The sequence below is a fragment of the Schistocerca serialis genome, chromosome 2 (assembly GCF_023864345.2).
Source record: "Schistocerca serialis cubense isolate TAMUIC-IGC-003099 chromosome 2, iqSchSeri2.2, whole genome shotgun sequence".
Classification (NCBI taxonomy): Eukaryota; Metazoa; Arthropoda; class Insecta; order Orthoptera; family Acrididae; genus Schistocerca; species Schistocerca serialis.
The window spans coordinates 742,228,022-742,247,952 of NC_064639.1; the positions used below are offsets into that span (position 1 = coordinate 742,228,022).

The following is a 19,931-nucleotide window of genomic DNA, read 5'->3' on the forward strand; positions in this document are numbered from 1 at the left end:
CTCCCCACAGTAGTGCCCATTGGCAACAGCCTCAAGCTGCGCGACCGAAGTCAGCGCCGCTTGCAGCTGTGAGCGAAGGGATGCCAACTCAGCCCTTATCCGAACACAGCAATCACAGTCCCTGTCCATTCTAATCGATGTTGAACAACAGCTACTGAAACACGAGTCAGTGCCTAGATAACGCAAGGGAAACACGCAAAGAATGTATTAACTAACCTGTATAAATGCCTAACGACTGCGCTACAATCTGCCTGAATTTACGATTACAGTAACTAAAACTCGAAATTACACCTCCTATACGAAACTCACACGCAATTTAAGTAAGAATCAACGAAGTAAACACAAAAGCGCGATGCTACAACTCTTAAATACTATAATACGCCCGGAATTTATGAATTAAACAATGCAAGTACCCAAAAACACGACAAGAAATTAAGAATTAACAAATAAGTAAGCTAGGGGTATACGACTTGCTGCTGCAGCTGCTTATCGAACGGCGGCAGGCAGCACACTGGCTGTGACCAACCGACACTGACCGTTCAAAACAAAAACAGAATACAGACGAATACGCGAATTTACACTATTCAGGTACTAAAGCGCGATGCTACAACTCTCAAATACTGTAATACGGCCGAAATTTATGAATTAAACTATGAAAGTACCCAAAAACACGCAAAGAAATTAAGAATTAAACTATGTAACAAATAAGTATGATAGGGGTATACGACTTGCTGCTGCAGCTGCTTATCCAACGGCGGCAGGGATATTAAGGAGGCAGTTGATGTGCTTGTGTGTGCGCGTGTGTGTTTTACCTTCCCGAAATTGCTCTGCAAACTAAGGTTGCAAATTCACTTGCACAGCGCTTACTTGCTCTAGTTTTGTCTTGAAAATGTTGGATGGTCAACCACCGAAGTATCGGTTTTGTCGATAACATCACCCAGCTGCATTCCTATTTGCATACTGCGGGAGAAGCTAGAGTTTCACCATATCATTCACGATGTTCACCATACTCAGTCGTTGCATGATTTCGGGAACAAGAATTACCGGGATACCAGAAGGAATGGGTGAAGTAGCAATAAATAGTCCAGCTTAATGCTTCTCAAACCACACTCTCCACTAGCCTTTTATTGTATCCTTTGATATCATCAGGTAAATAACACAGTTAACTCAAGTACTATGGCCTTTCGGGCCTTTGCATATGCAAGATCTGATGTACAGCAGGTATAAAAGTAGGAGCCTATAAACAAGAGCTGTTATCGAGGAGTCATACAGCTGGGAAACAAGAAGAAGGAATCTGCCAATGCTCCGGTATTTCGACTGACGAGGCGGCCACGAGACTCCGTCAGGCGGTCATCAACTGTAGATTTCGGTGAAGTAGGGCCGCTCACAGATGAAGGCGAGCTTCTTGTTGCAGATCTCGTCGTTGTAGTCGCCGGAGCGCAGCATCGACACGCAGTCCTCGCCCTCGCTGCTGCCGCTCAGGTTGTTGGGCTCGCCCAGCGACCACGACACGTAGCCCGTCTCCGACAGCGGCTCGCCTGCACACAGACAACACCTTACAAACTGTCGCGTTCCGAACAGTGCCGCCCACGCTTCTTTTTCTATTTGCCATCTATCAAGGGAAGTAGCGCAGCTTGAAAGGCTGAAACCCAATAAAAGTGATTTTAAAATACGGAGCTGCTTTCGTACCACCACCCACAAGGTCATTCATACAAAAAACTCGTCGCTTGTGTAAAATCGGTGTTTGAAGGTTAACAGTACTAAATACTACTGGGTTAGCGTACGCAAAAACCACGCGGTGTTGAACTTACATCAGGAGTCACCTAATTCAGATGCAACCCTTACTAGGTGCATGGTGAATGTTCATCGGAGGTGAGGGTATCATCTGGAGTTCCCCAGGGAAGTGTAGTAGGTACGCTGTTGTTTTCTATCTACATAAATGATCTTTTAGATAGGGTGGATAGCAATGTGCGGCTGTTTGCTGATGATGCTGTGGTGTACGGGGAGGTGCCGTCGTTGAGTGACTGTAGGAGGATACAAGATGACTTGGACAGGATTTGTGAGTGGTGTAAATAATGGCAGCTAACTCTAAATATAGATAAAAGTAAATTAATGAAGATGAATAGGAAAAAGAATCCCGTAATGTTTGAATACTCCATTACTAGTGTAGCGCTTGACACAGTCACGTCAATTAAATATTTGGACGTAACACTGCTGAGCGATATGAAGTGGGACAGGCATGTAATGGCAGTTGTGGGGAAGGCGGATAGTCGTCTTCGGTTCATTGGTAGAAAATGGTTCAAATGGCTCTGAGCACTATGCGACTTAACTTCTGAGGTCATCAGTCACCTAGAACCTACAACTAATTAAACCTAACTAACCTATGGACATCACACACATCCATGCCCGAGGCAGGATTCGAACCTGCGACCGTAGCGGTCGCTCGGCTCCAGACTGTAGCGCCCAGAACCGCACGACCAGTCCGGCCGGCTTCATTGGTAGAATTTTGGGAAGATGTGGTTCATCTGTAAAGGAGACCGCTTATAAAACACCAACACGACCTATTCTTGAGTACTGCTCGAGCGTTTGGGATCCCTATCAGGTCGGATTGAGGGAGGACATAGAAGCAATTCAGAGGCGGGCTGCTAGATTTGTTAGTGGTAGGTTTGATCATCACGCGAGTGTTACGGAAATGCTTCAGGGACTCAGGTGGGAGTCTCTGGAGGAAAGGAGGCGTTATTTTCGTGAATCGCTACTGAGGAAATTTAGAGAACCAGCATTTGAGACTGACTGCAGTACAATTTTTCTGCCGCCAACTTATATTTCGCGGAAAGACCACAAAGATAAAAGAGATTAGGGCTCGTACAGAGGCATATAGGCAGTCATTTTTCCCTCGTTCTGTTTGGGAGTGGAACAGGGAGAGAAGTTGCTAGTTGTGGTACGAGGTACCCTCCGCCACGAACCGTATGGTGGGTTGCGGAGTACGTATGTACATGTAGATGTAGATGGTGTCTCTTACATAGTCGAAACGAAATTTATACTATAAAATGCATCGTAGCAAGTAAAATAAAATTGAAATTACAATGAAATCCAGACCATTAGCTGCTTACAGGCGTTGATAACTATCAACAGGGACAGTTGAAAATGTGTGCCCCGACCGGGACTGGAACCCGGGATCTCCTGCTTACATGGAAGACGCTCCATCTGATTGAGCCTTTTTTTTCCTTTTTTCGCATTTTGTCCGTTTCGTTTGGTCGTAGCGGACATCACATGACATCAATTAAAGTTCGTTTTCGATCCTTTCACTCAGCTTTTTGTTACAGAGAGAAGCCAGCTCTCTAACCGAACACGCTCAGCTACCGTTCCCGCTCTTTCTTTCTTTTTCTTTTTTTTCACACAGTCCAATTTTCTTTTCAGCGTCCAATCGTGCCACTGTCACAAATGATGATGATGATGATCTAATGATGACGACAACACAAGCACCCAGTCCCCGGCCTGAGAAAATCCCCAGCCCGGCCGAGAATCGAATCCGGGACCCCGTGATCCAGAGCAGCAACGCTAGCCACAAGACCAAGAGCTGCGGACTGCCATCGAGGACGCAGAGGATAGTGCGACTACAGAGACTTATCTCCCGGTCGGGGCACACATTTTCAACTGTCCCCGTTGATATTTATCAACGCCTGTAACCAGCTAATGGTCTGTATTTAATTGTAATTTCATTCTTCGAGAGCTGCAAGGGACCAATGGTATCTGTTCTTTCGGACATGCCGCGAGTAATGAACATAGTGGGCAGGGGCACTACAAATGTAATGCGTGGACGGTAAGTTGGAAATGTGGGTCCCACGGGGAGCGTGCGAGAGATAAATCCCTGCAGTCGCACTGTCTTCTGTGTCCTCGATGGGTAGCCGGCACGGAAGCTCAGCGTGTTCGGTCAGAGGGCGAACAGCCCTCTGTAATAATAAACTGAGTTAAAGAATCAATGATCAACTTGAACAAATGTCTTGTGATGTCCGCCCAGACCAAACGCAACGGACAATACCGAACAAATGGAAAAAAAAGAAAGATGGCTCAGTCGGGTGGAGCGTCTGCCACGTAAGCAGGAGATCCCGGGTTCGAGTTCCCGTCAGAGTAAGCAGCTAATGGTCTAGCTTTCACTGTAATTTCATTCATTCTTCGGGAGCTGCAAGATCATCAATGGTATCTATTTTTTCGGACATTCGTCTTCATACCATAAAATCAAAGATATTAATGGATCCTAACAGGGCCTATGTGAATAGATCATGACAGTTTGTGAAGGAAGTCTGTAATCGATTCAGTGCGTCAGAAGCTATTATACACGGGGGCATTTAAGCAAATAAAAATGGAGAAAATCGAATAGCTGATGTCCATGTTTAGTATTCTGGCTAAGGGATGAGACGGAATCTGCCACACCCGCAATCACTCATGGTAAAACGTTGATAAAGTTTCAAATTAATGCAGTAGATGACGAAACGATAAACTACTTTCGTATGAGATATCCGTTATCTGCTGGATGTGAAGTATATGTTCATTATATGGCACGGAGCACTATGGGACTTAACATCTGAGGTCATCAGTCCCCTAGAACATAGAACTACTTAAACCTAACTATCCTAAAGACATCACAGACATCCATGCCCGAGGCAGGACTCGAACCTGCGACCATAGCGGTCGCGCGGTTCCAGACTGAAGCGTCTAGAACCGCTCGGCCACACAAGCCGTCTACGTTCATTTTACAACAAGACGTTTATAAGTGGAATACTTTATCCATAGGGCTTGGGGTAATGACGTGGTACCTACAGGCTTAAACATGTTTAGTGCACTATACTGCCTTTGAGAACTAATATTAGCAGTGAATCATTTGCAAACATATACGCAGGCTCATTTAATTCCGTTGCGCTAATTTATGTGATTGTTTTCTATTCAGTTCACGAGTCAGATCGCGTTTCAAGTTTGTTTCTAGGTCATTAGAACCATGCATTCGCCATATAGTGGAAGTATCACGGCTAATAGCACTTCGGGAGTAGTCTACGCTTTTCTAAACATGCACACAGCCTTTAGACTGCGTAGTGCGTTACAGTACGGAGCAACTCACCAAAGACGGTAACGAAGTTGCCCTCGGCGTGACGGTCGTGGATGCCGACCCAGACCTGCTTGTTTTCGTAGGGGTCCTCCGAGATGACGCCGTGGTCGGCGAGGATCTTGCGCAGCACGTCGGCCTCCTGCTTGGAGTTGATGACGACGAGGTCGGCGCCCTCCTCCTGGCAGTACTGGCGCGCCAGCTCCCACTTGACCAGCCGCAGGTCCAGCTTGTACTCGCTGTGCCCCAGCTTCGTCTTGTACTCCGTCGTAGGCGGCGGAACTGCGAAATTCATGAGTGTAGGTTTAACGACGAAAAGATCTGATAAGTGATGATGAGATATTGAATAAATGAAACACCTTTCAGATATTACGCTACTGGCCATTAAAATTGCTACACCACGAAGGTGACGTGCTACAGACACGAAATTTAACCGACACGAAGAAGATGCTGTCATATGCAAATGATTAGCTTTTCAGAGCACTCACACAAGAGCGGCGCCGGTGGCGACACCTACAGCGTGCTGACCTGAGGAAAGTTTCTAACCGATTTCTCATACACAAACAGCAGTTGACCGGCATTGCCTAGTGAAACGTTGTTGTGATGCCTCGTGTAAGGAGGAGAAATGCGTACCATCACGTTTCCGACTTTGATAAAGGTCGGATTGTAGCCTATTGCGATTGCGGTTTATCGTATCGCGACATTGCTGCTCCCGTTGGTCGAGATCTAATGACTGTTAGCAGAATATGGAATCGGTGGATTCAGGAGGGTAATACGGAACGCCGTGCTGGATCCCAACGGCCTCGTATCACAAGCAGTAGAGATGACACGCATCTTATCCGCATGGCTGTAGCGGAAGGTGCAGCCACGTCTCGATCCCTGAGTCAACAGATGGGGATGTTTGCAAAACAACAACCATCTGCACTAACAGGTCGACGACGTTTGCAGCAGCATGGACTATCAGCTCGGAGACCATGGCTGCGGTTACCGTTGACGCTGCATCACAGACAGGAGCGCCTGCGATGGTGTACTCAACGACGAACCTGGGTGCACGAATGGCCAAACGTCGCATCCGTGTTTGGCGGCATCTCGGTGAACGCACATTGGAAGCGTTTATTCGTCATCGCCACACTGGCGTATCACCCGGCGTGATGGTATGGGATGCCATTGGTTACACGTCTCGGTCACCTCTTGTTCGCATTGACAGCACTTTGAACAGTGGACGTTACGTTTCATTTCACATGTTTTACGACCCGTCCCTCTACCCTTCATTCGATCCCTGCGAAATCCTACATTTCAGCAGGATAATGCACGACCGCATGTTGCAGGTCCTGTACGGGCCTTTCTGGATACAGAAAATGTTCGACTGCTACCCTGGCCAGAACATTCGCAGGATCTCTCACCAATTGAAAACGTTTGGTTAATGGTGGCCGAGAAACTGGCTCGTCACAATACGCCAGTCACTACTCTTGATGAACTGTGGTACCGTGTTAAAGCTGTATGGGCAGCTGTACCTGCACACGCCATCCAAGCTCTGTTTGACTCAATGCCCAGGATTATGAAGGCCGTTATTACGGCCAGAAGTGGTTGTTCTGGGTACTGTTTTCTCAGGATCTATGCACCCAAATTGCGTGAAAATGTAATCACATATCAGTTCTAGTGTAATATATTTGTCCAATGAATACCCGTTTTCATCTGCATTTCTTCTTGGTGTAGCAATTTGAATGGCCAGTAGTGTACATCAACGTGTAAGACTATATGCCAGACGACGATCAGTTTGGCTTTAAGAAAGGTAAAGGCACCAGAGACGCAGTTCTGAAATTGTGGTTGACAGTAGAAACAGACTTAAGAAAGACCAAGGCAAATTCATAGGATTTTTCACCTGGATCAAGCGTTCGACAAAGTAAAATGCTTTAAGATGATCAAAATTCTGGGGGAAATATGGGTGAGCTACAGGGAAAGTCATGTAATATACAGTATGTATAACAGACAAGAGGGAACAATATGAATGAAAGACCAAGAACTAAGTGTTCGGATTAAAAAGGATGTATGAGAGGAATGTTGTCGTTTTGCACCTACTGTTTGGTCAGGGCCTCGAAGAAAGAAAGACAGAAATAAAAGAAAGTTTCACGAGTGGATTAAAATTCCAGGTGAAAGTATATCGCTGATAAGATTCGCTAATGACATCACTATCCTCAGTGAAAGTGAAGAAGAATTATAGCATCGAACGGAATCAACATTCTAATGAATAGAGAATATGGACGGAGAGTAAACCGAAGAACGACGAAAGTAATCTCCAGCGTGTGTGCTTTTCTCACTTGGAGTGCTGCCCTCCACTTTGTACTTCATTTGCAGCTAGCGTTCGCTGCTTCTGTTAGCATCCGCCACCACGACTTCAGATAATGAGTTACGCTGTGCAACCAATTACCTCCTTTACTATAGTCTTCCAGATAATTCTCACTTTTTAGTCAAAACCTCAAGAAATTCTTATTTGATCGCTGTTTCTACTCAGTAGCACAAACCTTCAGGACGTGTGAAGCACACGACTCAACAAAGAAGTGCAAAATACCTAACTGCAGGCAGTGCAAGCTCCCTTGTAGATAAAGCCAATCGAATACCCCCATTCCTGAAAGAAAGCGCACCTTTGTTTACATTACATCAAGAGGTGTAGAATTAAATTAATAATAAAGCCTGAGAACCCATAGAAAAAGCGAAGCGAGTAAAAGAACTTGGATATACACGTATCTGCAACACATCACTTATCACTTCCTAGCACTGCGTGTCTATTCATTGCAGTATTCTGAACTTCCGTAACATGTCACATAGTCACGTATGTTGCTATCTCATGAAGACTTTAATCGCAGATAAGCGGCAAGTAGTTACAACAAATCACGCCAAAAAAATGTGTTTTTCATTCATCTTCTTCCATGAATCTTTACCTTGAAAATGATTACTTTCATAGCACGCTAGTTATAATTCGAAAATTATATAAGCACCGGTATGACGCTTCCCTTCATTTTATCACAAAAAATCCTACCAATATACGACGGGTTTTCTAGAACTCAGCTCGAGGCGCTTTGAAACGGCATGTATTCATAATGCTATATATTCACAGAGTGTAACCAACCAAATACTGGCTTCAGTTGATCGTCAGTATGGAGTCTCCAGACACTGCAACGAAAAAAGATGGTATAATGTGACGTAGGTATCATTCGGCCATCTTACTGGTCTACCTTCAAACGCACTTTCAGAATATCTGTCATGCTCGAAATTACTCCGTTCGCTCGGAAATACTCCCCAACGTGCTTTTTCCACGCTCTGTCGTCAGGAACTGGGTAGGCTCAACGTTGACGTTCGAATTCACGGTCCGTGAACGGACGGCGTAACTCTTAGCAACTTGCCCGGCTCGCTACACTAAGCGTGAGTGCAAGGTAATGATGCTGCTTCAGTGCAAGGCCGTGGCCAGAGCGGCGGCCATGCTGACGTAAGCTGGGCGTCTCTGGCAGCCGGCGGACGCAGACAGCAGCGTCTGTGAACAAGTAAGCCAGGCTCACAGATGCTCAGCGCTGAACGCAGAATCCTTTGACTCTTAGACACACTACAGTAGGTCTTCCCTTGGCGGCGCAGGCTAGCGACCCAGATCTGTCAACTATAGCAACGCTTTGTTAACCTACAGATAGTTAATGATGATGCAGGTAGGTGAAGTTGGAGCTAACTTACCCCACATTACACCACTTGCTGGCGTGGGGACTGTTATAGCATAGGCTGTACTAGCACTTCCCGCAATGAGTGATGGTAAGGCTGGACAGAGAGAAATTCAGGTCGCTCTGTCCAGCGAAGTTGTGAAAGTATCCCGTCTTCGGTCACAAGTGTGGCTACGGAGGTGCAACTTTGTGTCAGGGCGTACGGAAATCCAGCCCACTCCCACACCAGACCTGAAGTATTGCAGGGTGCTTTTTTGTCATACGCACATCAAAATAAGTTTTGCATCTATCGCACTGTTTGTAACGGTATTTTTGTAAGATAAGGTCCTCACTGACCAACGGCCTTGCAACAGTGCTAACCGCCGTTCCCCATAGGCCACCGAACTTAAGCGCTGTCGTACTTGGCTGAAACTTGGATGGGTGGCCGCACTAGCGAGCGCTGTTGGCAAGCGGGGCTATTTGTTTTCAGAACTATTTATATAACACACTGACCGTTAAGCCATACTTCGTCTGTCCTGTACTGTCTTGTACCTTGAAACTGAAGAAGGCCGTCTACCATCGAACGTGCCATACTTGCGAAGGAACTGAATTTCTTTAATGTCTTAAGGATTTTACCTGTCTTGAAAACTGAAATTTATGCTACTTTCCAAAAGCTTCTGTTTCAGAATGCATTGAAGCTGTAATTGGTTTTCGGTAGTACTTCGACTAAATTTGAATTCACTTACTGGTTTCTGATGAGCAGCAGAGTAATAATGTAACAGATTAGATGATTAAATACAGTACTGACAAGGTTTTGTCGATTGGATTGGTTTGAAATTTAAATAGAGTGTTAGTTTCTATGGAAATGACAATGTTGTTTCGTGACATATGTTTTCACTTTAGGAAAATCCTTAATTTTCCGGAGTAACGTCAACAAAAGATTATAGTTCTGAACAAGTGAATTCAATTGTTTAAAAATGAAATAAGCAAATACTTATATTACCGCGCTGGCTACAGATGAAAATCTGAAAAGTGAAATCTATATTGTCATCGTTTATTGTATCATATTTTAGAGGTCTTTGTATTTATATTCCAAATTTCTGTTCTTTTCGATCTTATAAGAAACTAACAAAAAAGGAATTAGCCAAACTGTCTTTTAGTCATCAAATGATGGTAGATATATATTACTTTTTCGGAGAAGATATGTCGCAATAGTCATTTATGGGATTGGAGACGCTTATATCAAAAGGTAAGAGTGTAATATGACATTGGTCCCTATTTAAAAATCTTAAATGTTTAAAGTTTCCGGGTTACTAAAAGGAAATTAGCTATGGAACGCAGCGTGAAAATGATGTAAGAGACAGAAGTCCAAATTACAAATAAAAACCAGATCAAGTTATTCTACGACTATCAAATAGTACAGATGCCACCATAATGACGTAGGTTATCAACACGAAAATGTATAAACAGAAAGAAGTAGATCACTAATAAAGTCATATGTGCTAATAAACACAGTTAAACATATCACAAAGTTTATATTGTTTCCAAAGAGAATTAAATTGTATCACTGTAATAGGAATAATATTATCAGTATCAATCGGAGTTTTTCCTGGTAAGAAGGAAAGACAATATATCTTCACAGTGGTTCAGTATCGGAACACTGATATTAAATTTGAAATTATGATGCAGTACATTTAATTAAAACTAGGTAATAAGGAATCAATATAGTAATGAAAATAAACAGCGCATGGAAGTGACAACCATTCTTCCGATAATACGAAGTACGAGGTTTGCCCAGAAAGTAATGAACCGCATTTGTTTTTCTTCTACAAGTCTTTATTGAACATCATGACTATTACACACGCGAAAGAATGTTGTTTTATCTACATACCCTATTTTACAACGTAATCTCCATCCCTTTCTAAGGCCCTCCCCCAGCGCGAAACAAGGACGCAGAAAATCTTGCCCTGGTGGCAGAACCAGTACTTCACTGTATGAACCACCACCTCGTCGTCCTCAGAACGTCTTCCACGAATGGCATCCTTTAAAGACCCAAACAAGTGGAAGTCCGAGGGGAATAGGTCACGGATGTAGGGTTAATGGGGTGACATTGTCCAACCCTGTTTTGCGATTTGTTCAGCAGTCCTCAGATTTGTGTGGGGCCGAGCGTTATCGTGTTGCAGCAAAACATCTCCTAGGCTGCTGTGGCGCCGGAGTCGACGGAAGCACATCTTGAGTTTCGTTAATGTGGTGACTTATTCTTCTGAATTAATGGTACCAACTCTTGGCATCACACCAGTGAGAATCACACCTTCAAAGTCCCAGAGCACGGTGACCACGACCTTACCGGCGGTAGCAGTTGCTTTGATTTGTTTCTTCTATGGGGAGTGGGAATCGGGTCTTTCCATCGACTGTCGTTTTTACGGCTCAAAATGGTAGACCCAGGTTTCATCATCGGACACAGTGCACGACAAGAAGGCCTCCACCTCACCTTCAAAACGTTGCAACAAATCAAGACAAAATTGCGATTTGTGATCCACCGTTACACACTCCAGGACCCATCTTGCACACACTTTTGAATATCAGGTGTGATAGCCATCGATGGTCTCCCCGACAGATTTCTCACCCTCCGTGCCCAGTGACTACCTGTACTTCCTTGGACATCAGATGCTCCATAGGCTTGGCAGAAGCGTTTGTGAATATTCCGCACAGTTTCCTTGTCTGCAGTGAGAAATTCAGTAACGGCAGGTCGCTTACAACGTACATAACTTACAGACGCCAATTTGAAACTGACCGGCAGCTACGCTATCTGTCGGAAGTCACGGAAACTTGGCGCGCTCACTCGGGAGACTTCAAGTAAGGTTTCGCATTCGTAGCATTGTTTTCGACTAAGAAACAAAAATCGGCACATTACTTTCTAGGCAACCCTCGTGATATTATCAGAAAACTGCAGCTATAGTTCATGCATTGACTATTTCGCGATATATATTTTTAGCTTATTGTCCTTCTGTCTCGGAAAGCGTCTCTTGAGGAAGTCATGTCTTCCGGAAATCTATTGGTTCCTAATGATTCGAAAAATTTTCTACAGATTTAACAACATCCTCCATCACATTTCTTTTGAATCAACGTACTGTGACCAATAGTTCTCTTCTACCATATCACATTAACTCTTTATACAAACGGTATTTTGTCAATCAGGCAAGCAAACCTCGACATTCCAACTGGAAAAATCACAGATCCGATTTGAGATCACATTGTTATTTTGCTATTTGCTGTATAAAAGAAGTATTAGCCCCTCCTGAAAGATCTGAAAAGGTGATAACGTGTAATGAGTGCATTTTCTGATTTCACTTACTGTTTTGATTGCATACAGATGACTTGTCACTCTGCTTTAAAATTTGAAAGTTTTCGGATACCCACATTTCCTTACACCAATATCAAGAACTTATTAGGAAATATTGCAAACTAAATCTTTTACATGAGAGGAATTGATACAAACCGTGGTGATAAAATGTAATTCTTAGAAAGTTAAAATATGGCACGTATGGAGAAGCTATTCACCTTCGCCCCTTTTCTTCACGAGCGCTGCTACGTCGGCGTCCGTCAGGTTCGACTGCACTGTGAACAACAGTGAAACAGCTTTCAGTTCAGTCCTGCAATATCAGTGTCTGTCTAGCAGCATTCTGAAATCACCGATTAGGCGCATTAGTTTTAATGCCTTGAACAACAAGATCCAGCAAGTGATAAGCAATGCAGTATAGCGACAGACGGGACAGTTCGATTCACCCATCTGATTTGGCTCTCAGTACGAACACTCTTTAGGCGAGGCCCCGAGGCGTCGATGTTCCATAAGATTTCACTGCCCGTTTTCTACACGCAAAATTCATTAATGTATTTTCCTAAATAACCATATTCGTCGACACATATACAAGCGATTTTGCATATGTAGCTCTTCCGTTAAGTCCACTAATTCGCAGAGTACCACCACGAAATGCAGCGCTGGATACACGAGTAATAGCAAAATGTGTTATTCTACATCAACATCTACATGTACATTTATACTCCACAAGCCACCCAACGGTGTGCGGCAGAGGGCACTTTCCGTGCCACTGCCATTACCTCCCTTTCCTGTTACACTCGCGTATGGTTCGCGGGAAGAACTACTGCCGGAAAGCCTCCGTGCACGCTCTAATCTCTATAATTTTACATTCGTGATCTCGTCGGGAGATATAAATAGGGGGAAGCAATATATTAGATACCTCATCCAGAAACGCACCCTCTCGAAACCTGGACAGCAAGCTTCACCGCGATACAGAGCGCGTCTCTCGCAGAGTCTGCCACTTGAGTTTGCTAAACATCTCCGTAATGGTATCACCCTGTGACGAAACGCGCCGCTCTTCCTTGGATCTTCTCTATCTCCTCCGTCAACCCGACCTGGTACGGATCCCACAGTGATGAGCAATACTCAAGTATAGGCCGAACGAGTGTTTTGTAAGCCACCTCCTTTGTTGATGGACTACATTCTCTAAGGACTCTCCCAATGAATCTCAACCTGGCTCCCGCCTTACCAACAATTAATTTTATATGATCATTCCACTTTAAATCGTTCCGTACGCATAATCCCAGATATTTTACAGAAGTAACTGCTACCACTGTTTGTTCTGCTATCATATAATCATACAATAAAGGATCCTTCTTTCTATGTATTCGCAATACATTACATTTGTCTATGTTAAGGGTCAGTTGCCACTCCCTGCACCAAGTGCCTAACTGCTGCAGATCTTCCTGCATTTCTCTGCAATTTTCGAATGCTGCAAATTCTCTGTATACTACAGCGTCATCCGCGAAAAGCCGCATGGAATGGGTCGAATGAAACAGTTGTGAACACAACAGTGGACTTGTCAACTATAATCCGATGTACACAGCTGTTCGTAAAAGTGAAACAGTCAGAAACGACGATCTGAAACACGACACGATAAGATGAAGTGTAGAGCAGCGGCATCATAATAAATTATTTAAATGGCAGAGAGATGGTGTGTTCGTAGGCCCAACAGTGCCAACTTTATGGAAAATTTACGTAGGAAGTGAAACACCAATACCGAGAGATGTGATCACAATGACATATGAGGCGAACGGGCAGGCCGGGGAAGCAGTGGTACCCGTCGTTCTTCCAAGAAGGCTTGCATATTCCTGACGAGACAGGACTGTGTTACGAAACACTCAGATGGTCGTTGTAGGATATGGAAACGTGTAACCAAGTGCCGCTACGCCTAGCCGATATCGACATTTGATTGTGTTCGAATGAGGCAGAATAGTTGGCCTCCGGGGGGCGAGTCTGTCATTCCGTGACATTGCATCGCGTACAGGGCACACTGCTTCAGCATTGAGGCGTAAGTGGAACTAGTGCAGAGAAGAACGTCGTGCACAGCGCCGACAGGGTACCGGACGACACAATATGGCCACAGCGCGAGGTGACCGCCATCTTGTCCGCTTGGCCGTAACGGAGAGAACAGCTTCGCGCGCAGAGCTGGCGTGAAGTTGGTGTATTGCAACGGATGTGGACGTATCTGCGGGCTGGACTGGTGGTATACATGCCACTGCGTCGACTTCTGCTGGCCTGAACCCACGAACGCCACAGACCGCAATGGACTCTTGAGCGCCAGCACTGGCGTGCTGAGTGGCAAAATGTATTTTCGGAGGACTCCCGGTTCAACTTGTCCAACAGAGTTGGCCACATGCGCGTTCGACGCCGCACGCAGTCAAGTAGACTGTATTGCTGTGCGGCATAGCAGACAAACGCCAAGTCTGATAGTTTGGGGCGCCATTGCCTGTAACACGCGATCTCGCCTCCTACGTCTTGAGGAGAAACTGAACAGCTACCTCGGCATAATGGAGGTTTCATAGCCCGAGGTATTGCCCTTCCTGCTGGCCGTTCCACATGCCATATTTCAATAGGACAACGCCCAGTCGCATTTGGCGAGGAATATGCAAGCCCTCATCGAAGAACGACAGGTACCACTGCTTCCATGGCCTACCCGTTCGCATGACATGACGCCCATCGAACTTGTGTGGGCTATGGTCGGTCGACAACTTGTTTGTTGAGGTCCTCCTGCAGTGGGAGTTGATGTTTTGTGTACGCGCCTACAAACCGCGTAGCAGCACATTTAGGCACTCTTTGTCTCCATGCCACGGCGTCAGGCAGCTCTGATTGCAGCACATGGTGGCGCTGCTCAGTACTGGATTTCCGCAGTCACATTGTATGTCCAGACCATTCATACTATTCATTTGCGTAATGTCACGTCCGTAGTCGGTGAAATAAATTTCATTCTGATCACATCTCTCGGTATTGATGTTTCACTTCCAACAAAGAGTAGTGTAATATTTTATCCGTTACGTTAAGTGTAACATTTATTGGTATGAGTTTAAATAATTTCTAGAGTAATCAGAAGAAAAACTTTTACGAAGGAGACACCTACATGTCAAAGAATACGCTATTTTTACTTGAAAACTAACAAGTATATATGCGGTAGGTGTAGCTTTTAAACAAAAATCTAATATTTATTGGAAATTATTTTATACAGAATGTAATAAGTGAAGATTATTAAAATGCAAATAATGTTTGATTCTGGTATGGCATAAATGTTCCATATTGCGATAATATTAACAGGAACAAAGTGCTTCGTAGTATCATGAGTAATTAACAACATAACTCAAAAATGTATGACTTACATTGAATATTTTAGGTTAATAGTACGTTTAGTACTCGTACGTTTTTATGCCACTTCAGTTCTTTTGCGCGTCGATTTAATCTTAAGGTAAATAGTTTAAAGAATTTGTCCGATCGTGCAGGTGTGCAACTTTACCCTTTTATCCTACAGCACTGTCTATTTTACAATGACGTTTGTGGCTATTAAAAGGCTACCTTATAAATGACTACTCATCATTACATTCATACATCCAAGAAGTAATATAGGACCTTAAAGGCAAAATTTATCGAATTTTTCTACTCAGGAGTTGTTACAGGTGTAATTTGCTTAGCTTTTAAAAATGAGCTTTTCTTGGATGTGATCCCAATGTCCAACTATTTTTTCTTGTGACGAAAAGTGTCAATAGTACTTGCAGATCAAGTCAAGAGGCGTGTGACACGATTATAAATTGTACAGCAGAGGAAAACATAAAAATCTAGAAGGATACTTGAATTTCGTGTACAACGAAGAAACTGTGTTTTTCATACCTACGGAGAACTATGTATTATGTATCAATAAATGTGTTTTGGTATAATCACATTCTTCTGATAACCCCCGGTAGCAGGTTTCAGTATCGTGATTTGTGTTGACATTTTTGATTGTACTTACATTTATTTGCGTAGATGTTTAAGTATACTATTTTTTTACCGCTGTTAGCTCATAATATGTGCAAAAAGTGTCTTGCTTCTCTTCAAATGTTATGTGTACTAAACCGTATATTCCAAAATTTCCAGTATTTACAGATGCACTTAAAATCAGTGTCATCTAAGTCAAAATAAAAGTATGAAATTGTCAGCAGCTATTTCTCTAGCCACAAGAACTGATTTGCCCTTCAGTCGTTATTCATCATGTATCTTTTCAAGTAACAGTGACAGCTCCTAAAACGGTATAAGGATATAAATTTTGATATTGGTACAGTGAAAAATTTACAGTTTTCAATGGAAAAAAAAGGATCTAAGGCCATCAGAAATAATTCGGAATACCTATTTTTCGCATATATGACTGGTAAAAAGAAAGTCTGCAACCACCGTAAACTGTTATCACTAACAATAGGAAGTGAAATATGGACGTTAAATGTTCAAACAGTTCGAGCACTGAGAGTTTCACTGTGGACTGTAGTAGAAAGTTTACTGTTGGACTGGAGACACAACGAACTGTTCGCCTTGGGCGCCCACATTCAGTGCTCCACAAACCAATTTTATACGGCAGTAGTATCGATTTTCAGCACTTAGCCAATTTTAACACCTCTTCAATTATTTACCTGGGTCCAGAAAAATATCTCTGTTATACTATCATTCTATGTTTCGAAAGATGAGGTGAAATCAGTCGAAGAGTTGCTAAAAAGCAGACTAGAACACGTTAAAACTGTTGCAGGCACAAGGATCCATCATCATTTGTCTCCAGCGGACTCTGACAATGTTATTTCTGTTTATGATGACAAATGGTACTTAGGATGTGTTGCAGAGTGCTGTGAAGCAGAAGGTGATGTTATTTGTGAACATCGTGGCACCAGCAGGACCAGCAAGATCATTTCATTGGCCACGTTTGGCATACGGGTGTTCGATTCCTTTTGAACATATTCTTATGACAGTTCCAGTTCCTACCACAGTGTCAGGGAGACAGTACAATTTACCACTCAATGTACAGAGTACAGTAGCTAAAGTGTGGGAGAACTTCTGTTCGAAGCACAATCGACTGGTTTTTAGCTGTTAAGGTGCAGTAAACATTAATGATAGATTGTGTTAATCTGTCTATATGTTGTTGTTTAGTGATTAAAAATTTGTGGGAGAGGATAACAAGAGGCAGAGCAGTTTACGATATGTTTTTACAAAATTGTGTTGTGGAACAATGGCCACATCACGAAAAACATTTGTCAACTTCCATTTGATACAAATGTCTTGCAATAACAGGCTGAAATTTTGAGATATATATCATTATGGTCTACTTATGCAGTGTGTGAAATTTGGCTTGGATACAACTTGTCTTGTCCCTTTTGTGCTACCACACTTTGAAAATCCATGTTTTTCAGGTATTTTTTTAAATTTTTGCATTTTTGTGACTGATTTGTGACTGATATGGGCATGATGAGTTCTATATGTGTTTAGGCCACATTAAGTTTACCACAAAAAATTTATACCCCTTTTGAGTGAATTATATTTGACATAGAGGGCACCTGCAAAATGTACCTTTTAACGTATTACATTTTTTAATCACATTTTGGAATTTTTTATTTTTCCTCAGAAGTATGTTGCTAGTGTTTTGATTCATGGAGTGGTGTTCTCTAAACGGATGTTACTGGGTTGTAAAAATTTCATTGGACTGTGTGGAATAGTTTCAAAGTTATTAAGACTTGAAGTTTGACCTGAAGATAGATTGCCACATGCGGGTTGCAATTTCAGGGTCATGCCACCTTCTTTCACAAGTCGTAATTCTGGAACTAATTGGCAGGGGAAACTAATACTTTGTACACGAATGTTCCACACATGGTAGAATTAGTGTACTGAATTTCAGTCAAATCTGAGACTATGAACTGGAGCCCCTGGTTGAACTGACATGGAATGACCCATCTACCTTCAGAACGCAGCTCACTAATTAACTGTGGTATCAATTTGAATTTCATCCATTTCACACCAAACTTTAGAAAATATTCCAATTCTTACAGTGGAACTCTATACTTACATTCTTAACAGGTAACGCCCGCCCCCCCCCCCTTTTCAGAAGAATAATATCTGAGTTCGACCATATTCTACGAAAGCACAAACAGATCCTGTGTTTTTCTTATAATTTGTTTCACATTGAAATTGATAGAATTCAACGTAAACAGACGAAATGAAGGTAGCGCTTAGCAGATCTTAAGTTTGTACTTTGATTGAATTTGTGAATTTCCAGAGAAATTTTAGAAGTAAGCTCACTGCGTATACACATTGCATGCCTCATGCTCGACGCCTTGCGATGTTTGCACAAAGAACGAGAAAAACTAGCAATTCGGAGCTGTTGCCTGCCTAGAGTCGTCATTAGATTGAATGTCAGGACACTGAAACCCCGTAGGCATGCATGAAGGACTGTTTCGTTGCTTGCCGTTAAATTTTTGCAAAATACTGGCGATAGCTTTAACTGTATCCCAAAAATATGCTCATACCATTAAGGAAACAGCATACTGCGTACAAAAAGGTATACAAGTATGGAAAAGTGCTCCTTCTAACTGATGTTGAACCCATCGTAAGTATCTACAACGTATGATTTGCACTTAGCACAGCACTAAGGCTAAGTTAAACACCCCTGGTTGTGCCAAATGAGGCCTATTTGCCGTTGGCAGTACTCACTCTCGATGGTGGCAGCGAGGCGCACGCCGCGGCTCCGCAGCGGGCAGGTGGTGACCTCGTGGCCGACGCGCACTTCCCAGGGACAGGAGTCGGTGCCGGCCACGCCGCCCGGCGTAGACCGCTCCCCACTCACCTGCCGAGGCAGCACAGCTACACAGTCACGACGCCCAGGTCATCACCGTCTGCTGCAGACAATCTGTAATCTGGCACAATGAAGCTAACAATACCCACACGATCCTCCGACCGAGGGTGCTTCGGTAGCTCAACTGGTAGAGCACTTGCCCGCGAAAGGCAAAGGTCCCGAGTTCGAGTCTCGGTCGGGCACACAGTTTTAATCTGCCAGGAAGTTTCATAATAGAATTTGCTTGGTAACTGGCGTTGAGTGCCGGTGGTTTCCAAAGATACCAATTTCTGTAAGGTACTTTGAACCTATATGTTCTAGAAACGTGTAAATGATTCCAAAGTCACGACTGCTCGTTCAAGTCAAGCTAATAGTCTCCGTCAAGCAATGGTTCTCAGTCCAATTCCAGTGCCTGAGAACGTCTATTACATGTGTGTGTGTGTGCGCGCGCGCGTTTTAGAGACGGAGACAGAGAGAGAGAGAGAGGAAGAGCGTGTAGAGAACAAATGTAAACTTGAGAAAGTTAGAACTAGATATGTTCGGTACCATGAAGCAACTAACTTAAACATCTTAGTAAAGCCAAGTCTTCCGCTCCAGATGCTATACCATTTATGTTCCTTATAGGATGTGCTGACATAATAGCTCTACACCTTTATCAATCAAATACAACTGCTCGTTCGATTAAAGATTGGAAAGTTGTTCAGGTCACATCGGTACTGAAAAAAGGAAATAGGTGTAATCCGCTGAATTAAGACCCATCACACTGACGTCGACATCGAGTAGATTTTTGGAACATACACTGTGTTGGAAAATTATGAATTACCTCGAAGAAAGTGATCTATTGAAACAAAGTTAGCAATTATTCAAACAATTTCGTTCTTGTGAACAATACCAACCTTTTGGTCGCTGTCAACAAGGGATCTGAAATTGATTCCGTATTTCTAGATTTCCAGAAGGTGT

General features: G+C 43.4%; 1 protein-coding gene across 3 annotated transcripts in view; it reads right to left on the reverse strand.

Moving 5' to 3' along the window:
• Positions 1-1,089: 1,089 nt before the first annotated feature.
• Positions 1,090-19,931, reverse strand: part of LOC126457943 (uncharacterized) — a 113,450-nt gene continuing 94,608 nt past the window's right edge. For 2 of the 3 annotated variants that reach the window (XM_050094671.1, XM_050094670.1), the window contains exons 8-11: positions 18,851-18,983; positions 12,343-12,399; positions 5,114-5,380; positions 1,090-1,538 (exon numbers count right to left, since the gene is read on the reverse strand). In XM_050094671.1, coding sequence (XP_049950628.1) covers positions 1,354-1,538; positions 5,114-5,380; positions 12,343-12,399; positions 18,851-18,983 — 642 coding nt within the window. In that variant the 3' untranslated portion in view covers positions 1,090-1,353. The remainder of the gene's footprint in view (positions 1,539-5,113; positions 5,381-12,342; positions 12,400-18,850; positions 18,984-19,931) is intronic. The other variant, XM_050094672.1, reaches the window with a different exon arrangement.